The 20,795-nt window shown below is 42.6% G+C and overlaps 1 protein-coding gene across 2 annotated transcripts in view; it reads right to left on the bottom strand.

Annotated features, from left to right (window-relative positions):
* agrn (agrin) overlaps positions 1–20,410 on the bottom strand; it is a 236,896-nt gene extending 216,486 nt beyond the window's left edge. The window contains exons 1-2 of one of the 2 annotated variants that reach the window (XM_046396551.1): positions 19,992–20,410; positions 17,776–18,037 (exon numbers count right to left, since the gene is read on the bottom strand). In XM_046396551.1, the coding sequence (XP_046252507.1) occupies positions 17,776–18,037; positions 19,992–20,192 (463 nt within the window). In that variant the 5' untranslated portion in view covers positions 20,193–20,410. The remainder of the gene's footprint in view (positions 1–17,775; positions 18,038–19,991) is intronic. The other variant, XM_046396552.1, reaches the window with a different exon arrangement.
* Positions 20,411–20,795: the final 385 nt, after the last annotated feature.

The raw sequence follows: 20,795 nt of genomic DNA, 5'->3' as shown, positions 1-20,795 counted from the left end.
ACATACACACAAAACATGAATGGAGGGAGGAATTTGAGAAATGTCCAAAAGTCAACAGAGGGGCAAATACTCAACTAAATAGCCTCCTCAGGTTCCATTGTTAACTTGAGCAGTTACTTATTGCAGTAATTTAATCAGAGATCAAGATCCCAACCTGTCTCTCAAGCCCCAGTGTTCACGGAAGCGGTTAATAATAAATGAGAAGGCAGGTGACGTACAGAGTAGACTTGTTATGTCTGGTTAGTTTCTGAAGAATGAATGTAGTGGATGCATGATGTTGAGCTCAGGACAATGTTGGGAAGAATCTGAGCGCAGGAGTGAGAGCAAAGGTCAAAGATTGTGGGAGGCCTCGGCGTAATGGAGCCAAAGTGGTGCGGAAGCTCCCGAGATAATGAATATGTGCTGCTTTTCATACCCAGGTGACTGTGTCTAGGATGGTGGTTGAGCAAAAGGGAGGGGCTGTTTGTAGGAAAAGGAGAAAAAAAACAAGATATGGAAGAAAGGTGATGAAGGCTGGGGGGGGCACCTCGTTTATCAAAGAGTTTCCCATGGTGATCTATTTCCTGTCAGGGTCTGTGCCAAATTATATGTTGCTTTTCACAATAAATTCATTTTACTCGAATTATCTCATTCACTTTTCTTTCTTATTAGTCTCAAACAAAAAGTCTAATCTTTCAACATGACAAACCTGATGGTAGAAAACAAGCTGGAATCCAGATTAGTAAAGCTTAATTTATACTTTTCATTTAAGTAAAATATCTAATATATTATGGGAACAATGAGCTCACCTAAGTAAATGCTGTAATCCAGGTGTAATGTGATTGTCTGACTGCTCATGTTTCTGCTTCATCAGACTTCTTTCCAGTGATATCTATGCATTCCCAGATCTTGGTCAGTATTATTAGTGCTGGACTGATTTCTCATAGGCACAAACCAAAGTCTTACATACAAGTTTGGATTTTACTTCAGCCTTTTTTCCCCAGCCCACTTCAGCCTGTCTCTCTTTACATTCCTGAGAGGTAATACTTGTGGAGAGAACACTTTGTAAGTAGATGGGTCAAACCCTTCCTCAGGTGATGGATGTGTGCCAGCAGCAGCAGCAGCAGCAGCAGCAGCTTCACCAGCTCTCTCCCTCGCTCCAGTTCCCATTCCCCTCTCACTTGGCCCCACTCTCTCAGTCTCAGCACAATCAAGTGCCCCCGTCAGCGATGGGCATTTCATTACCTAAGTGCCAATTCCTTAGCAACCAAGCAGGTACTGCAGCAATAACCACAAGTTGTCAACTGAATGCTGATGAGAAAGCCTAGTGCGAGTGCCTTAACCCGCACTCAGTACAATTATGGAGGCGTTATAAACATGTCAGTATAGATAACCAGGTTAGGTTCACGGTTTGATTAAAACATTTATGTGGTTTCATACTACATGAGTTTTCCTGATAGCTTGAGTTTAAATGATGTGTTTGAGGCCTGATATGAGAATCACAGACTGAACGTTAGTGAGAATTTAAAACTTTCTATAGTTCTGCATTGTCTTACTCTTGGCATCTGTTTTATTTATTTTGTTTTATTAGATTTTTTTTTATCATTGCTTGTTTGCATGTAGCCATATCTCTCTCTGTTCAGGAGACAATGTGACCTTTTTGGTGCATGCACAGACTCAAATTAATTAAAGACATAAGACTAAGCTAATATAATGCTACAATAATTTGCCAGAGACACAAGTAATCCCACCCTGTTAATAAAATTAGATCGACTCCAGTTTTGATGTTAATGTGACCTTGTGCTCTATCTGCATCCCGGGCATTTGCTTTCTAGTTCAATGTACATTGAAAAAACTGATTAACTTCAAAATGAAGCTAAGACGTCTTATACAACGTGAATCAATATGTCTAAGTAGTTTGCTTAAACAGATTCAGTGTCTTTCTGGGTTACTGCCAGGAGTTTGAAAGCTCAGTGTTTCTTTGTCTTTCTGTTTGTCCCGTAAATGTCCCAGTAAGTTGATTAACCATGATGGATAAGAACACTTTCAGAATCCCTGGCACGACAGATGCTTTAAATGCATCTGTGTGACCATAAGAACAAGACAGACATTAAACCCTTCAGGGTTTGAAACATATTTTTAAAATCTATATATCTGCAGTTGGAAGCAATTCAAGTAGTGGAGACTGAGCAACAGGGCAGAACACCGAGGCTGCCCTCAATTGAAAGAAGCAGGTTTCCAGCATTTGTGTCAACAAGCATTTATCTACTGAAGTGCCTTAAAGCAAAACAGCAAATCCCAACCAGCTTCAGGTTTGTTGTGCCGCAACTAAACCCTGACCTCTGACCTCAGTGTGCAGGGGGGGGCAAGTGAAAAGAGAAGTCCTTTTCTGCATTATCACATGAACAAGCAAGATAACAGAGCATTCACGTGTGTCTTTCACCAGCACATTTCTAAAAAGTAAAAAGCAGTAAAGTAAAATATGGTTGAAAACATGGTTAATTTTGCTCTCCAAAAAACAGAGTGTGGTTTCCCAGTGGAGAAGAACCTTTCAAACATTTCCCTTCCCCCAGGCCAGTGATGGGGGAAATGGCCGTCGTCAGGTAAAATGACCCTTAATGCCTCCTGAATAGAGTGGCTAACTTTACGCGGCCAGGTCATTAGAGAAGACAAAAGGGTAGGCCAAACAGCAGCAGAAGACCCCCAGCTACTGCTACCACACCTCCCTCCCCCCAATCAGAGAAGGACTCCAAAGGTAGCCTGGCTTTGCCCCACAAACTCCCCATGATTCCCTTCACACTTCAGTCCTCAGTGTGCAACAGAGGAGAACAGGACAGTCCCAAGTTGGAAAGGAATGAAGCGAGTGGATATATCTGGAATGGAAAAATGAACCAGGATGTTTGCATTTGGCTGCTGTTCAGCTGAAGTAATCTGAATTACCGAACGTGTATTGAAAACTGATAACAGTCCTGCACAAACATCCTCCACTGCCTTCTGGAAGAGGTTGACAGTCATCACACTGAGCATGTTAAAAGTGTTTGCAGATGACTTGGAGGCTAGGAGGGGATTTGAAGGACGACTGAGGAGGAGGAGGAGGAGGAGAGTTTGAAAAAAGATGAGCAAGAGCTGAGTTTGTGTGCATTTCCTGGTCAAATGCTGTACAAGCACACAGAGCCCTGAAAACACACACACACACTTACAAAAACACACATACAGTCCTGTCTCACTTGAGTGTCTTCAAATGTTAAATAGACTTGCAGTCCAGACATCAAAGTGGAATGCTGTTTGCGCATGCAGGCATTTACAGCACTACTGAGTGACCACACACTCACAGGCCCACAGCAAGGCAGACAGCCAGGATTGGATAGAGCAAATACCCAGAGCTACGTAACAGCAACATGCAATCCCATCCTCTGAGGACTGGATGAAGAATGTGGGAAGTGCATGCTAAGTTACGCTAACTGGGAAATGTCATACCTCATGATTTCCGCTTTCCAAGTTTAGACAACACCAGCTGGCCCTTATTCCACCACCCACTTGAACTGATACAAGGAGGTGAATTTAAGGCACTGTAGATTAATTAGTCAGACAGAGAAAATGCTGATCACAGTCCAAGACGAGCTCATCAAATAGTTTTGTCCAAGAAAAATCCCACAATCAACTGTTCGCTGTAATAAAAGGTCCTTACTTGAAGTCACTGCTAAAAATGGCTTTTTTCATTTGCCGTTGAGCGCCTGTCACATTCGGGGTCAGGTTACTCTGCCATACAGACCAACAAAGGGAAGCTGAACAAAAAGGAGCAGCTCGAGCCCTGGCAGTGACTTCTGAAAGACCCGCTTCACAGAGAGCAATAATTTCACCTCATTTAGGGCGAAATCCCCGTGAATAATCTGCCGACATGAGAACTTGTCTCCCTAACTGAGAATGGGCAGGATGAAGTGTGCTCGGGAGAGCGCTTGTGTGGGGGTCTTTCTGACTCTTTCAGCACAAACCTGCAAGGACTGACCTGTTTTTTGGGAGCTAGATACTTACTTTAGAATGTTCGCAATGGATAAATAGATAAAGAAAACATTAAAAATGGAAAATGCAATATTAAATCTTCAGCTGAAAGTCAGCAGTACACAACAGTGCTGACCGCATTTGACTGACAGGAACCTCTCAACAAACCTTTTAATTACCCTAAGGTTATATCAAGATGGTTATGGTCATGGTTTTAATTTAATGCTCTCATAAATAATATAGTATGTGTGTGTGTGTGCATGCGCGCAGTTGAAACCCTTCTCATCCTTCAGATATGGAGACAAAATGGAAACAAAATGCAGAACGAAAGTCTGAAACCGCTTAAGAGCAAGTTGAGAGCAACACATTTCCGCTCCAAATTAAAGTCTTTTTCTGTGTCTGTGCACGTGTGTGTGTGTGTGTGTGTGTGTGTGTGTGTGTGTGTGTGTGTGTGTGAGATACAAAGCAAAGACAGCAGTATACCTCCGTAATACCCCTCTTCTCCTTCGCTCCTTCAAACTCTCTTTACGCTTTGATGAGCAGGCTGCAACAATACCCTGATTCTTCAGAGCCACCACGGTCCCTCTCCTTAATCCTTTCTCCTCCCAACCGTTCCTAGTTCCTCATGAACTTGAGGTTGCTGCTTCAAGGTTGCGTATGACTGGGGGGGGGGTCATTCCTTTTATTAACCCTTCCTCTTTCCTCCATAAAGTTTTTGTTACTGCTCATCTCACAAGAAGAAAAAGGGGAGTGCAGCACAGATAAGTTGGAACACAGTGAATGTGCACACTGAGCTCAACTTCACAGCTTTGATAATTAGTTATGATGGCAGACAGGTGGTTGGGAGGAGACAGTTCAAAAAGACAAGAAGTCAACAACAAATCTACCACACACACACACACACACATCACCAGAAGCTGTTCACCAAGCCTCTGTCAACACTGATCTAAAAAAGAGATGCTCCGGCAGTGGCCTGAGGGTGATAACTTGGAATAATTTCCAACACTTGTGTGTATTCACAACACTTGAAAAACACTGCACTGGAAGATACAATAAAAAAAAACCTCCCAATAAGCTGAACTCAATCTCCCTTTAGGTGTTTAATAAATGAGTGAGTCTGATAACAATTTGGTCTCAAAGTTTGCTCTGATGAAAAAACTTCTTTCTTTTCAGCACACTTCAATTCCTGGTAATTCAGACGATCGGCAGTGGAGAGGAGCGAAATTAAAAAGCCGCGTGCTCACTCTCAGGAGGCTTCATACTCTGCCCTGGCGCCTCAGAGATGCTACCCCTACCCTTCATTCATGTGTATCTGAAAACACACACAACAATATAAATGTGTGTACAATATATAGAAACACACACGGAGAGATATAAGAATGAGGTCGACACATGAGTGTGCACACGTCTCAGCGTCACCGCACCCTGCACATCTCCATTATTAAAGCTAAAACAGAGAAAGGGCACTTGTAAGAAAGGGGCTCTTTAATAAACTTCAGACGGTAAGCAGTATCGGTAATCAGGAGAACGGGGGGCGATGAGGAATCAAGACTGTTGGTGCTGCATGTCAAACCAACCAAGTGATTTGCTTGCTGGATCTCCTTTCGGTGTCTTCAAACGGGTGATGGCAGCACTAAAGTGAGCGAATCCAAAACACAACGTCCATGAGTGACTGCCGGTAATCCACCAACTGTAAAGAATGCCTCTTAACTTGACTATTTGTTATGATTTTCAGTTGAAGGATAAAGTTAGCTATGCATGAGGCATTAAGTGTCATGGGGGAGGGATCATGGCACAGAGAGTGCAAAGACTTTACATTAAATTAGTTCAGTATCGCACTTGAATCAGAGATTCCCCTTGTTTCCAATGCAATTCCACAGTCTTCAATTATTTTGATAAATTGTGGTAGATTTATTTTGGGGTTTTTTTGTTTTGATTTGTTATGTTTCTAAGACACTCTCATTTCTGCCTTTTCCCAGGTACAAATGCAAGGAGTTAAGTGGAATGAGCTCACATTCTTGATTTCTTGAGCAGTTGTTGATATTCTTTCTAAAAATGAATAACTCACTCTACAGCCAAGAGTCAGGACATTTCAAGCACGACGGCTAAAAAGTCACATACTTCTCAAGCCAAATAAAGCAAATAACAAACCAAATCTGTCTGTACCATGATAGACTGGCCTGCCCTTCTTTTGTTTATTCTGGACCTTAGCTCTAATGAGCTTAGTTACTCCTAAGCATTATATCAGTTACAACAGGCCACTACAAACTGTGCTACAGACCTGGGGATCCCCACAGCGCTCAGCAAGTTCTTTGAAAAATGTAATCAATCACCCCATGCTTATTATTTAGTCGCTGAAGTAGCAACTGCATTACTTTCCTGATTAGTTGCTAAGGAAAGTCATTTTTTTGTGGCACTTGAGTTATTTACTTAGCTCAAAAGCTACCTTAGCCCTGTACACAACAACATTGGGCCAAAACACCCAATTTGCACTGGGTAAAGTTAACCCAGTATAGTGAGTGAAGTCTCCAAATGCTAACAAAGTGTTAGAGAGGTTACTTAATTTAATTTAATCTAAATTAATTGCAAACTGCACTCCCTTACACTACATATCTTTGCAAAACACATTATTCAGTGTACATATTCACATGATTCCTCTTTTCTAATAAAACAACATTGCAAGACTTTAACTTAACTGGAATACAGATTTTGAATACAGACCCTGAAAGGCCTCTCCACCTAGCTGTCCTCTTACACACAATTAGCCTAAGCAGCAATTATTATGCCAAGTCAGTTTTAGTTTGCAGCACTTAGTCAAATCGAAGGTGCTTTATGCTTGTGCACAGGGCCGCTTGTTATTTGTGAGGATGCATTCTGTCAAAGAGGATCAGAATTTGAACTGCGGTGTCTGAGTATGACAGAATAGATGCCAAATGAAGCTTATGTTTATTGGCAGTACTGTGTCATAAATGCACAAGGCCATTAAGAAATTACAAGCAGACGGCACCACAGAAGGCTGACTGTGCCATGAAAAGCTTGTATAAGGCATTAACATGAGTGTGTGTGCATGTGTCAGTATGAGCGCATGCACTGACAAGTGTGTGGAGTTCATTATCAGGAGGGCACAGATGAAGTCCAGCAACATTCAGTTTAGTCCACTGTCGAGGAGGCTCCCTCTCTGTTCTTTATTTCACGTCTCTTAAGTCACCCATCTTCCCAAAAAAACAATAAAGGAGGAGGGGTGTGGGATGTTGGCAAAGACAGAAAAGCAGAAGAGAGGACAAGAAAGAGGAATAGGGGGTTCAAAGAGGGGAAAGAGGGGAAAAAGAAGGGAGAAATCGCCTCTCAACACTTACCATTGTCTAGATGTAAATTGGAGCTGATCAAGATTCTGCTGGCATCGTAACCAGCAAGTTCAATCTGCACAGGCTAAACAGAGAAAGACAGAGCCATACTGACAGACAGAGAGAAAGACATGGATGGAGAAGAGAGTGTTTAAGAGTGACTCACATGCAGACAGACATGCAGAAACACACACACAGGAACAAAGAAAGAGATTCAGCTTGAATGGGAACAACAAATGCTCCACTTTAGAAACAATAAAGGAAGCTTGCAGATGTACTTAAAGGCAAGAGCATACACGGATATACCCACAAATCCTAATTTCAATACAGCAAACTTGTTTGCTTCATGAGCCTTCATTATAACTTAGGAGAGTCAAAATAAAAACAAGGATAAAAGTTATATTATTCCAGGAAAAGATGTTTGCCCAATGCATAACATGCTTAATAAAAAACAGGGAGAAGTTCCGGCTTAGCTTGACGTAGCTGGTACTTAGCTGGAAAAGAATGTGGATTTCTGACTGAACCTCACTCCGGGAATGTGTTGAGGGTTTCTTTGGGTGGTGCGAACACGTCTGACCCCAATTTCACCCCCACCCTTTCACACTCTCTTTGGCCTCAGGTAAAGGCTGACTAGAGGCTGACCTGTTGACTCTCACTCTTCCCTCGTTTACCTGGAATGAGATATCCAGAGATTGGATAGTGCTGCACCAGCCCGAACTCTGCCGAGGCCAGAAAGAGGCCATGGAAGTCAAGGGGTGAAAAAGGACCCAGGGGAATTCCAGTGGGAATTTTGTATCTGAAGCCTGATCAAGATCAAGTGTGTGCGGACGAGGAAAAGCTGATATCAATGTTATTTCTGTTGGCGGAGTTCTTTTGACATGCACAGTTCTCAGATGTAAAGCTCTCAGTCATGCTCAGACAAATACATAGACAAAAGAATACATCCACAGTACTTTACTCTATCTCCAGAAAAAGGATAAACACTAACTTGAAATACATCAAATCCACAATCAATACACATTCAAACCCACTTGCTCAACCTTTGGGTCTCCTTTATACAAGCATGCCTTTGATCGGAGACAAAGCTAAAGCAAACATGTGCAGGGATCCAACAGCACACATGACATTTCACATTTTCTCATTTACTGAATACACTCGAGCTTACATGCTGGAACCTGTCCTGTGCATGATGATAAAGGTATGTTCACAGTAGGTGAATCATTTTTTCCACATTTAGATAATATGCAAAGTCAATGCAAAGGCATGAACAGGTGAAACTTCATGTCTGTATTTAAGTATTAATTAAAAAAAAAATATATATATATATATTCCTTAATCTTAAATAATGTTGAGTTCACACTACATTGAAGAACACTGGTGCAACAGTCAGCTGGAAAACATAGTTTGAAGACCAGGTCCTGCTAAAGATCTTATAATGTGTGAATCACTGTCCCTGGCTAGTCATGTATTGTTCAAACCACAGCTTCATTATTCTCGATTACAGGACATATAGTTGTGTTGTGTGATCAGTACAGCGACCTGATGATAACTGTAATCCATGGCAATGAAAGATCAATGCTGTTTTGTCATTTACAAAGAAACACAGCAGTGCACTTGGAAACAGTTAGACATCTGTCCTACTGAACACAGCCTGAAAAGGAAGTCATGATTTATCTACGATACTCTTTTTCTGACAAACTGTCCAAGCAGGCTACATAGCCTGCTGAAAAAGTAGCACAATGCAAACTCCCACATTCAACACCTCCATCCATCTCAGTGCTCATATGTTTCTCTAAAAGCCCTCTCACATATCTGCTTCAAGTGCTCTTCCAGGGCAGGCCTCTACCCACTCACAGTGCAGAGGGAAAAATCATCTCTCTGAAAGACGGATGTAGAAACTTCTTTGTTAGTTGTTGCTCTTGCTCTCATGGTCACAAGAGGATTGGGGCATTTCAAAATGGCTGACTGTGCTGTATGGCAATAAGGCCACAGTGGCAAGGTAGTACAGTACAAGGGGCTTTGGAGTAACAAGAGGGAGGAACTTGGAAAGAGGCTGATCTGGGCATACCTCTGGCAACAGCTTGTAGTCTGTGATAGAACTTGTTCCCTCAGGCCAAGCCTCTCTGAGGCGCCTCACTTCTGCTGGAAAATGCCAAAAGCTGCCTCATGGCACTCACTGCAAGTCAGCTTCCCGTTTTGAGTGTAGGGTCCCAGCACAGTGCAAGAGTGGAAGAAATATAGATAATCTAGGCATTTTTAATAATTAACGGATGGTCGACGTAGCTACTTGTGTGATTTTAAAAAAAGAGTTATTTACAGGGACAGTTTACCCAAATTACACAAAAACACATGTTCTAACTTACACCTAACAGTATCTGGCCAATAGCTTCAGTTTTATATGCTGAGATTTGAGGTACCCAAGCTCAAAATAATGGAGGTACAGCCCCTCACCTCATTCCCACGTTCTCATTTGATATCATATCCATCGTATTTCATGAACTCTCACTTTTAGTCAATCTTATGCTTTCCCTTTTCTACTTTTCGATCCTTCCTATCCGCTTTTTCGGGCTGCCCTTCTCTGGCAGTTTCTGACTCTTCGTCACTCATGCTCTTCATGCTCCGAATATGACCAATCACTCGTTCCCTGTTGCAGAGCTATTTTTCCTCCTTGTTGTAAGTATCAATGCTAAACATGCATTTCTACATGCTATACATGAACCCTAACCCAAAGTGGAACCATCAATTTTCTGTGTGTACGTATTACTACACTGTAAGGTAGGAATTTTAGTCACATTACTTTGGAGACTGTTCGTTGTTGAAAAGAATAACAATGTAAAGGCTGGGTCAGATACAGCGTCACATACTGCATCATGTCTCATTCTGATGGAGAGATAGTATGTGTGCCCATGTCTATGTCTATCTGTATGTTGTGTGTGTGTGTGTGTGTGTGCGTGAGTGTGAGGGTGTGTGCGTGTGTGTGTGTATACATATACACGCTCAAGTTAGTGAGACATCCTCCATCAGATATCTCTGTTTGTCTCTGAAAGCCATCACGTCCTTGCCATTGTTGGCTAAAACAACAGGGGCAGGATGACTACCTCCCTCCAGCCTGACAAATCTGTCAGCCTCGAGGGCAAGCAGAGAGGGAGAGAGAAAGGGGAAAATTCCTAAGAGGTTTCATTTCTCAGGAAAGTTGTCATCTTCAGGGTTTGTCAGAGGACACACATATCACAGATTCCATAACTCAGGAAAATAAAGGAAACTCTAACATCTCAGATGGGATTAAATTTCCACAGTTCTAATCTCTCTTTTTTTTTAATCCCCATAGCGGCTCCCTGTCACGTATCAACAGCCAAGTCAAAATATACCTGATCAATACAATCGACACATAACTGCTCAAAATAAACTCAGCAGAACCACAGATAATGTCATTATTCTGTGCTTTTTTCAACCCAGTTAAAACCAGGTGGTTTAATTACCCACAATGCAACAAAGAGAGAGAGAGAGACAGATAGAGGTACAAGGAATCAGGTCAGAGGCTGGTGTCAGATCTGAACAAACTGCACCTGGCCATTAGGACTATGACAGCTTTACAAGGCATGAGATTCCAGTCTAATTACAGGTGGTACCTCTGAGAGATGAGAACACTGGGAAAAGGAAGATGACAACAGTGAGAATAGCAGGCAGAGGGGTGCATTACCAAAAACTGGGAAGAATTTAATCTATGTTGAAGGTAAGAGTGGAGACAATAAAACCCAATATGTGTTGGGTCAGCAAACTGTCATATTGGCATCAGTAGCCAAAATATATTGCAGGCACAGGACACACCAACACACACATACACACACACATAGAGAGACTTGATAACAGATACATGTGCAGGTCATCAATCAGAATTTTAAAACACAATTGAAGATGGCGACTGAAAGTAGGAAGAAAAGCAGACAAACACAGAAGGAAACGTGATGGACAAGTCACAAGGGGGAGAGAAGTGTTCAGCCTGGGCTCATCACTGCATCTCACTGACAGAGAGAGACATATGAGGAGGAGGAAAGGAAGTAACTGAGACTGGGCTGTTGTCTGACGGGCAAAATAGCACAGGAAAAGCCTGTACATCCCGTGATTTGTTTTTGAACACGGGACTCCCAACTGTCAAGTCTCCCTTACTTCCTGTATGTGCAGTACTGTAATGTAGGTAGAGTTAAATGAGACAATGCATAGGATTAGACTCAAAGTAGGGATCAGCAACAGCAACTGTATGTGATTTAGTAAACTAAAAGTCCCACTGTTGCATTAATTAGATACCATCAATCATAATTCTAGCATGAGCCCTGAATTAAAGCCTATCAGACACCTTAGGGATGAATTGGAAAACCGACTGTGGGCCAGGCCTTATGGCTCAACATCATCAACAACATCCACATTTATCCAACTCTGGGTTAGAGACTCTTAAAAATGTAAATTTATTAGAGGCTAAAAACATTGATTAAATTGAGAGAACTACATTTTGAAGAGAAAATGATGGTGTTTTAAATGCTGCTGGAAAATGATGACATAATTCTGGAGGTTAACACATGCATCCTGAGACAGCTGACTTAAGGCAGTGTAGCATGTGTTTGATATGTTCAATTATCTACTATATACAGTATAAAGAGCAGAAGGTACTGTTCACCAAGCACACTACAGTGAAAGCTTAGTTTGTCAAACTATTTCCAGAAGTTTAGCAAATATATCAGTTTTGTATCCTACAACAAAAAGAAGTAAGAGAAAAAAAAATTATTTCCTTCACTTGTTTTCTCTTAATCTGAGCCACTCTGGAGTGACAGCTGTGCTGACCTAAATCTAAATCACATTAGGGCTTCTGATATCTCCCTGGTGTCCCACCAAAACCCCTTTCTCTAAACCTGATGTTTTTGGCATGTTGACAGTAAGTAGCCACACTTGCCACAGCAGCTGCCCTGTTTCTGAAACGCAGTCTGGGAGGAAGAATTTTGTCACGGATCCAGTTCCCCAGAGGGAGCCCAGATCTCATGCAGGCAACTTCTCTGAACTCTTTATGTCTGGGGTAGAAGAGCGATGTTTCCGGGTCACTGTACATCCAAGTGCCTGCCCAGAGCCTCCCAGGTCAGTTCCACTTTTCTGTTCCTAAACTAAAGAACAGCTTAACTTGGACTTTGACACCAGCTAACTTTCAATCTTTGTTTCAGTTTCAGGAAACAACACTCTTTGATGAAGACAAAAGGCCATCAAATTGCTTATTGATTTGATTGTGGTGCAGTTTTGTGTAAGTAACTTTAATTAATATTTCTGTGGGAGGCTGTGTTTTGCAAAGCCAACATATTGTCTTTCACAAGCAAAGCTTTGAGATCTCTAGTAAGTAAGTTATCTCTTACTGCAATGAGCAAGTCAAAACCAATAAACTTCCAACAAAAAATGTAGACTGTTTTTTCACAAGATATAAAGTGTATTTGGACAGGCTTGATGTTACACAGCATGTCTGTGTGTACACTGTGAGCATGTTAACATCTCAGTGATATGACAGACATGTCACTGCTTGTAGATGTCTGAGCATACAATCAGTACCATCTATGATTCTTATCAGGAGGATGGTGATATACTCCTGGTCTGAGCTGGGACACAAACCAAGGAGAACAGACTGTGGTTAAGTGGTCTGTTCCTCCTTTGCTCTCTTCCATCTTTCATGGCTTTTTCATTTCAGAGTTCTTTATCGCTATGCCAAGCAGGCATGCCGCTCCCGCATTTTTAATTAAAATCTAAAATGTGCAATAACTCTGGAGACTCTGGGCTAGCTGGCGAACAGGTCCACTAGTCTTGTTTCTCCCTTCAAGCCTTTGTTGCTTATTTCATCAAAGCCTTCCACCACGCCTTTCTATTTGTCCAAATCTGTTCACTTCACTGCCTAAATTCCTTGACATAAACCACACAGGGTATGCACACTTACCAAGGATACACCTTTGCAGAAACGCTCTACAGCAAGCAAATAAACTCTCATTCTTAGCTTACAGCCAAATCCATTCAAGGACCCTGAGAAAAATCCAATCCTTAAAGTCAGACTTCTTGACTTCCCATGACTCCCTGAAGACAAAAGGCTGCTTGTGCAGACATGGACCGGATAAAGACCCCAGTGCTTTAGTTCAGTCACCGGGGTGCGGCTGCGTCGTGTTCTCACACACTTTACAGAGCCACATATAAAATAAATTCCATCGCCCATTTGGAATTACCCACAAACCATATGTTTCCTGGGAAAGTCAAATATATAGCAGGTTGTCATGTTTCACTGTGCAGTAGTGATGCTCTAATCTGTCTCCAGACTTTCTTGGTGAGATTAAAACATGAGCAGGTGGTAGTTGAGCCTGATAACTAAATTATAGGGCAGAAAAAATGCTGTAAGATTTCCCAGAGTGTTTTATAGCAGAGGTGGACCACCTTGTCTGAAATAAAGGTTGTCTCCGCAAAACTCGAGGGAAATTATTAATTTTGTATGAAATAAAATTAATCTTCAGCTAAAACAAGGAGAGGCTCTACATCCGATAGAAGATGTCATATATTAGTATATATTTAATGAGAGCTGGTACTGCACCATCGAGACACATTTGGATCTGAGCTCAGTTCAGATGGCCACCTCTGTTGCAGTAAGCCTGAACTGGCATATTACATATTACTCTCAACATCACATGAGTATCTTCCAGGGTTTTGAGTCACTGATTAACTGGAGCTGTGAAGTGATCCCTGGATTTTTCAGTAGTTCTTTAATTGTTCTCAAAACAAGGGAGTCAGCTGCCCTGTGGGTATTTCATGTTATGAAAAACGGAAAGTAGATACCATGGCTAAAAGTGTCCACTCCTCTCCATTTTACTCATATCATTCTATCACTATCTCCTCACATATCAAGAAGGTGAGGAGGGAGGAGGCGGCCAGGTAGGAGTTTGTGCGGGTTAGGAATTCTGGTCGATTCTAGGCCTCCTCCTTGCACAAACAGTGGGAAAAAAAGCTCAAAGTTTTCCGTGAGGCCTAGGCTCATTCACTGAAGGATCGCTGGAAGCTCAAACAGTCATCCCACATCCCACCCACCCCGAGGAGCATTCCACAGGACTGTCTACTCGCCCATCATTAAGCAAGACCACCTGCTGGCAAATCAGGACCCCCATCATGTTCTCAGCAAGCCTGGCTAACCCCATTACCACTGAGCCTCTGGACTGCTGTACACACAGATCATAAAGAGCCAATGGTATGTTGAGCAGTAAAATGCTGCTCATTAACATCCCACAAGGACTTTTGATTGTCCAACCAATGAAGCACACTAACTGCACTCAGTGTTGCGTATTTAAATAGATGCAGCACAAGGGGACAAAGAGATGATCTTTGATGCAGCTGTTGCATGACTAGGCATCGACTTCTGACTGGCTCATGTCTCCTCTTCTAAAAAAGACAGATAAAAAATGGAAAGAGAGGAAGAGATCAGGACAGAAGGAAGAAACAGCCCTTTGTTGCTGATTTTCTTCGTGGGGGCCTTAAGGGAAAGGCTGGCATCAAGTCATCAGGAGCTGAAACAAAGCAGCTGATAAACAGAGCAAGACAGATAAGATCTCCCTGTACACTCAACACTTCTCCATCAAGAGGGCTTCCTCTCTTCCAAACCCACCTCCGCCTTTTCTCTATGCAGTCATTAAGGCAGCATTAGGAAAAAAGAAATGGAAATGGAAAACACAGCACATACTTTCATAAATACTGTATCTTTTTAGCTCTTTACAAAATCTGGAGGACGAGGTCTTCTTTTGAGCTTTGATTTGTCCCCCTCATTCACTTTTACAAGCCTTCATTTCTGTTTCCAAAGACACAGCAAATGTCTCTGTTTGACATCTTTTTGGTCAAATCTCTGCACAGCACAATCGACAACAGTAACATTCCACTGAATGGTAGCCAGAGGACCAAAGGAAGATATTCTGTGCCAAAGGCTCTCTGCTTATCAGCCTAGACAAGGTGAAAAATTTAAAAATGGAGCACATTTAGAGTTGAAGAGCTACACTTTTTTAACCACAAAATGTATGCATGTAAAGATAAGACATCAAGGAAAATATTTACAGTTTTGCACAGTAAATGTGGCGTACAGCATTTTATGATCTGATCCAAACAGCAAGTGTTTACTGAGATCTTGTAAACACTCCTCTGGGTAGGGCAGCTCCATGGCAGATGAAAGCCTGTAGCCAAGTGATAGCACACATGGACTGAGTGGCCCTGAAGTGCCCCTGCCCAGTGCGAAGAGCACAGGAGTGGAAAGAGTGTGAAAAACGATGCCTAAAAGCATCTATCTTCACGCAGCACTGATCCAAACTTAAACAAATATGCCACAGCAAACACAACATCCTTCGTGTTTCACGTCCTCACACGTACAAAAAAAAAAAATTCCTGTTTTTACTTCACTCTACATCACTCAACTTATTGTCCTTCTCAAAACTCTCTGTAAGAAGAAGCTCACACAAAGCCTTTTTTCTTCCACCTCAGTAGCCTTCCCACCTAGCTCTCTGCCAGGCATTCCTGAGACTATCCTAGCTATCGAAAATGTCAAGAATGAGGAGAAAGCACAGGAGGGTGCACGGAGTACTGCGGCAGGTAGAGTCTTGTCCCGCTGCACTGACATCCCACAGTCTCCGGGGTAGTGGTTGCACGGAACGGATGGGATCCGACTTGACTCCCTTAATTAAAACTCTGCACTGGAACAAGCCTCGAGAATCATTCTCTGCCAGACGGAAGACTGCCAGCTAATTATCAGGGCCAATTTCACTACCCGACAAACAAATACAGCGGTGCTGAACCTGGCAATTGCCCAAACATCTTATTTATTAGACAGTCTATGCATCTGATACTAAAATAACACTGTAGTTATTTTAGGTGTTTTAACATGTAAAACAAAAAAAAATCCGACTTCTGTGTAAAATTTACCTGTTGACTTCTTGAAGTATTTCCTTACCACTATTTCTTCGACTGTAAGGTGATATGAGAAAATCAGGTTATGTAAAGTAAACCCTCTTCAAATACAAAGCCCTGAAACAAAAAGGGCACATTCTAGATAGTTTGTCAGAGCCAAGAAACTCCCCTCTCCACAACAGGAGTCCAAAAGGAAGAAAAGAGAGCTGAATAAAAAGGTTAGCAGTGCAGTGTTTCGTGCCTGGACAGACAAACAGAAGAAGTTTTATGTGTGTGCCAAATGCAACTTAACACTGCAAACAAGCTCCATCCACTGGAACATCCTGCCACCCCGAACTGTTCCGAGGAAAGTACCCAGAATATAGACCCTACGACTGTGAAACAGTGATTGCTCCAGAAAGCCTTCAGCAAGGCGATTCGTGCTCCGATTCATTTTCCCCTGCTAGTCTTGGCCAGTCTAAGTGTTTGATTCAAACTTTGAACAGGTGCCAACAGCACCAGCAAAAGTTAAACAGCAGCAAACTCCATGTTCACTTGCATGGGGGCACAGTCTCCTACAGACCCACAGTCACGGTAGATGCTGAGATTTATTAGTCACGGCTGTATGGTTTGTCTCATGAGAGCCTGACAAATGACTTCTCAACCAAAAAAGGACTCAGGGGAATAAAAGTACTTAATTAACTCTCAGTGCTGAACTACTGGGACGCAAATCGATAGTATTAACAACAACAATATTTAAAACACACCACACATCTCTACTTTCTTCCTTCCTAATTTCAAAAGCCCATTGAAAACAATTTTCAAAGCATTTTCGTGTGTGGGCAAGTTTGAGCCATCCATTCACTGCCTGCTTCTGTCCATTTCTTTCACAGTGGAGTAAAAATGGTGGGAACCTGTGAGTGAGTTGTAAAAAAAAAAAGTGTGGGAACAATCTGTGTTGCCCAGTAAAGCTCCAGCGTCATCTGTTATGTCCCTGTAAGTGTTAAGCAGTTTCACCTCTGACTTAATAAAATAGCCCAGCTACAAGGTGCAAAGGTCAGGAATCATCCCTTAACCACTCAACCTGTGTCCTTAAGGTGCTAATCAGACACACCCACTTCATGTCTACGCTTGGAAAGGTTGGAGCTCCACCATAGCAGCAAAGCTCCTAAAATGACTCAGGTATCCTTGTTTCATGGAGTTCTGGGAAAGTTTGACGCTCTGAGCCTGAGGCTATGTAATTTCAGCAGCCACTGGTGTATGAAATCCTTGCTGCTTTAAGAGATTTACAATTACTGTGAGCAACCACAGCTTAGATCCTACATCAAATTTCTCCCAGATAACATACGCTATCTTAATAAGAAAACTGAATTGCTAAATAGTAATAATATGTCCTGCCTCAAATGAACTCCCATATATTATTTTCATTCTTAGAATTACTTTCCTAGACACCCATCAGCAGGTACAGTGTATTCCATCCCATGTGGGACATAAGGCTCATCAAACTCACAGAAAATTGGCTGCTTACCTTCCACGCAGTGCTCCACATCCTCCAGGTTGCGCAGGGTAATCCTCATCAGACTTGAGTTGAGCATAAGTTCATTCTTGTGTTCTGGTCCCATGGACTGCGGGGCAGGGTTGAGAAAGAATATGCGTGTGTCACCCGTGGCTACTTGGTTGTCGCAGATCCCGGGGTTGCCAAAGCCTCCAATCATCACCTTGTTGCCACCATCCAGGAGAATTTCACGGTTGACACTGGACTTCCCTTTCAAGTAGCGCCACACCCTGACCTTTAGCCCAACGACAACAGAAAGACAGAACATCCTTTAGCATTTTGTCAAAACCAAAAACACAACATTGTAATTGATACTGTAAGTATGCGCAGTGGTGTTAGGCATATGAACCAGTGTTCCCCTCAGTCTCCCTCCCCTTAGCATTACAGCTGCAAGGACTAACTGATTAATTGTGAAATATTAGATTAATCACCAACTGTTTAAATAATGGTTTAAATAGTTTTGAATAATCAAAAGAAAAATGCAACAATTCTCTGAGTCCATCTTGTTAAATAGAATATTTTTTAAATCTATGATAGTAAACTGAATATCTTTGGGTTGTTGAAAAAAGGAGACATTTGAAGATGTCATATGGGACTATGGGAAACCATGATCAACATTTTCCACCAGTTCATTACATACATGACAAACAACTTATCAATTAATCAATAAAATAATCAAGAGACGAATCAACAATGAAAATAATCGTTAGCTGCAACCCTTCTTAGCATGCATGTTTTTGAGATCACAATTTAATGATTCTTTGACTTTACCATTCAAGTCTTTACCTGTGCTACCACAGGTAAAGACTCTTAAGCGATTATTTCTACTGGAATAAATCTCAGACAAAGCATCCATATTCAGACACTTGAAAACTTATCTATAACACTGCATGCATCCATTGATCATCACAGGGGGAGCAGCAAAGGGTTCTTTAAGCACCGTCATGGCTAGACCCTTCCGTCTTGTCTCATTTCATTTCACTTGGTGGTGGTTTCTGTTCCCAGAAGGTGAGCTGCGAGCCTCTAATCTACCCTGCTCATTCACTAGGAGACGGGAAGCAAGTGGGCACTGAGGAAAGGCGCAGCGATAGAGCTGACAAAACACAACTTGTTTATTTTGACAGATTACAGACTGGTCTACCACAAGTCCACGATGGTGCATAAGTTAGTTTCACAATGAATGGCCATGCAATAACAATGGTAGAAGTCTCCTTCCTGACTGAAGAGGTGCGTATTTGTGGAGCAGTGGATGTTGTTCTCACCGTGTGCTGTTAAGAGGTTTGTTAATCAAGAGACGTAATGTTCCTGTGACATTACGAGAAGTGGAAAATTCACAGCTTCAGGTCTATCACAGACGAGTTTCTCATGAGTGATTAATGACAGTGTAAAGCACGACTACAGAGCTTTAATGCTTTGGGCACACCTTGCGGCACTTTTCAGTACTTTTCACGGAGAAAAACAACATGTTACTGTCTCTTACAGTCTTATACAACAGCCTACAGATCACTGTACTATTTTAAATACACCGACTTCTTCTTATTACATTTTATGAAATGCGTTTAATCCCAAAGGATATCACGGTTACAGCCAGATGTCACAAATTACTAGTTTGGGATAATAGTGGTGACATTTGTCAGCAACACCACAGAATGAATCAGGATGATTCAGAATATCATCTTTGCTGCCACTGGCAAATGAAGCTACACGTTTGCAACATTTAGATCTAGAAATCAATGGAGAGCTACAGCCGGGGGCCAGTGAGGGGCCCGTCTCCTACTGCAACATGTTTGGGATGATTATATGGTCGGTTAGGCCTCCCCTGTAGCTATGTAATTGGTAAGTGGAAATAAAAAAAAAAAAACACCATCTATCTATTTCTGAAGGCAAAGTGGATTCCCTCTCAGCGTCCATGTAACTGCTGCCAAAAGCTTCTGGATGAATGAGTTTGTAAAATGTTTTTCAGACAAGCTGTTTATGGCTCTGAGAGAGTTGGAACACAAACTCGGTGGTAATGGCTTCCATTAGCCACACGAGGGTAAAGGTATTAAGTGATTATGTGACTTTTCTACTGTCCACATAACCCCTAATTGGTAGTTTTCGTGCAGGAAGCAGGTGCCTTTTCCTTGAAGCAACGCGCTCCTGCGTATATTTCACTTAGATCGTTTCAGGCAAGCCATTAAATCACTTACCTTGCAAGAGTAGGTATTATGCACCGGGTCCATGTTAATGATTTCGTCCACGGTGCCGGTCAGAACTATGTTGGCCTCCTCTTCCCTGTCCTCCAAGTCTTTCTCCGGGCAAGTTGCGGCGCCGCGCTGCCACAGAGCCACGAGCAGCCCCGCGAGAAGCAGCGCTGTCCGGCCGGGCCGGAGTGTGCGCTGGGAACCCATGACCACCACACGGATGCAACCCAAAAAGTAAACTTTACTAAAATTCAATTGAACCGCGAGATGGGTCCGTGAACTAACTCCAAACTCTTTGGAATGCGTTTAAATTTTGCGCCGAGCCTCCTCTCCACAAGTTCCCTACGGACTACTAGTGTCTCTTTCACTCTGCAGCCCTGCTCCCCGCATCTGCAGCCCGGGTTAAAAATCCCTCTGCCGCCGCCGGCTGGGAGACCAGGAGGGAAGAGAGGAAGGAGGAGGAAGGAGGAGGAAGGGGCAGGGATCTCTCTCTCTCCAGGAATGCAACTGCACTTCTCTCTCCCCCTCTCTTTTCCTCTCTCTCCCTCGCGCGCACACACACACACACGCACACACACAATCACAGTGACGCTCTTGGATTTGCATACGATCTGAATTGCTGATCGCACAAGTGAGGGTGTTGGTGGTGGTGAGGGGCTGAGGGGGGCTGCACGCACAGATGCACGTAGAGCGTGACTGTCCAACGCCGCCCCCAGTCGGACAGACAGCGTCCTTACCTCCGGTCCCCATCAACAGGAGCAGGTAGGGAACACACAGCCTCCTCACTTTAAAGTGGACTATAGAACTGAC

The sequence above is a fragment of the Scatophagus argus genome, chromosome 8 (assembly GCF_020382885.2).
Source record: "Scatophagus argus isolate fScaArg1 chromosome 8, fScaArg1.pri, whole genome shotgun sequence".
Lineage (NCBI taxonomy): Eukaryota > Metazoa > Chordata > Actinopteri > Scatophagidae > Scatophagus > Scatophagus argus.
The sequence above is the reverse complement of the archived record's forward strand: the minus strand, read 5'-3'. Positions and strand labels throughout refer to the sequence as shown.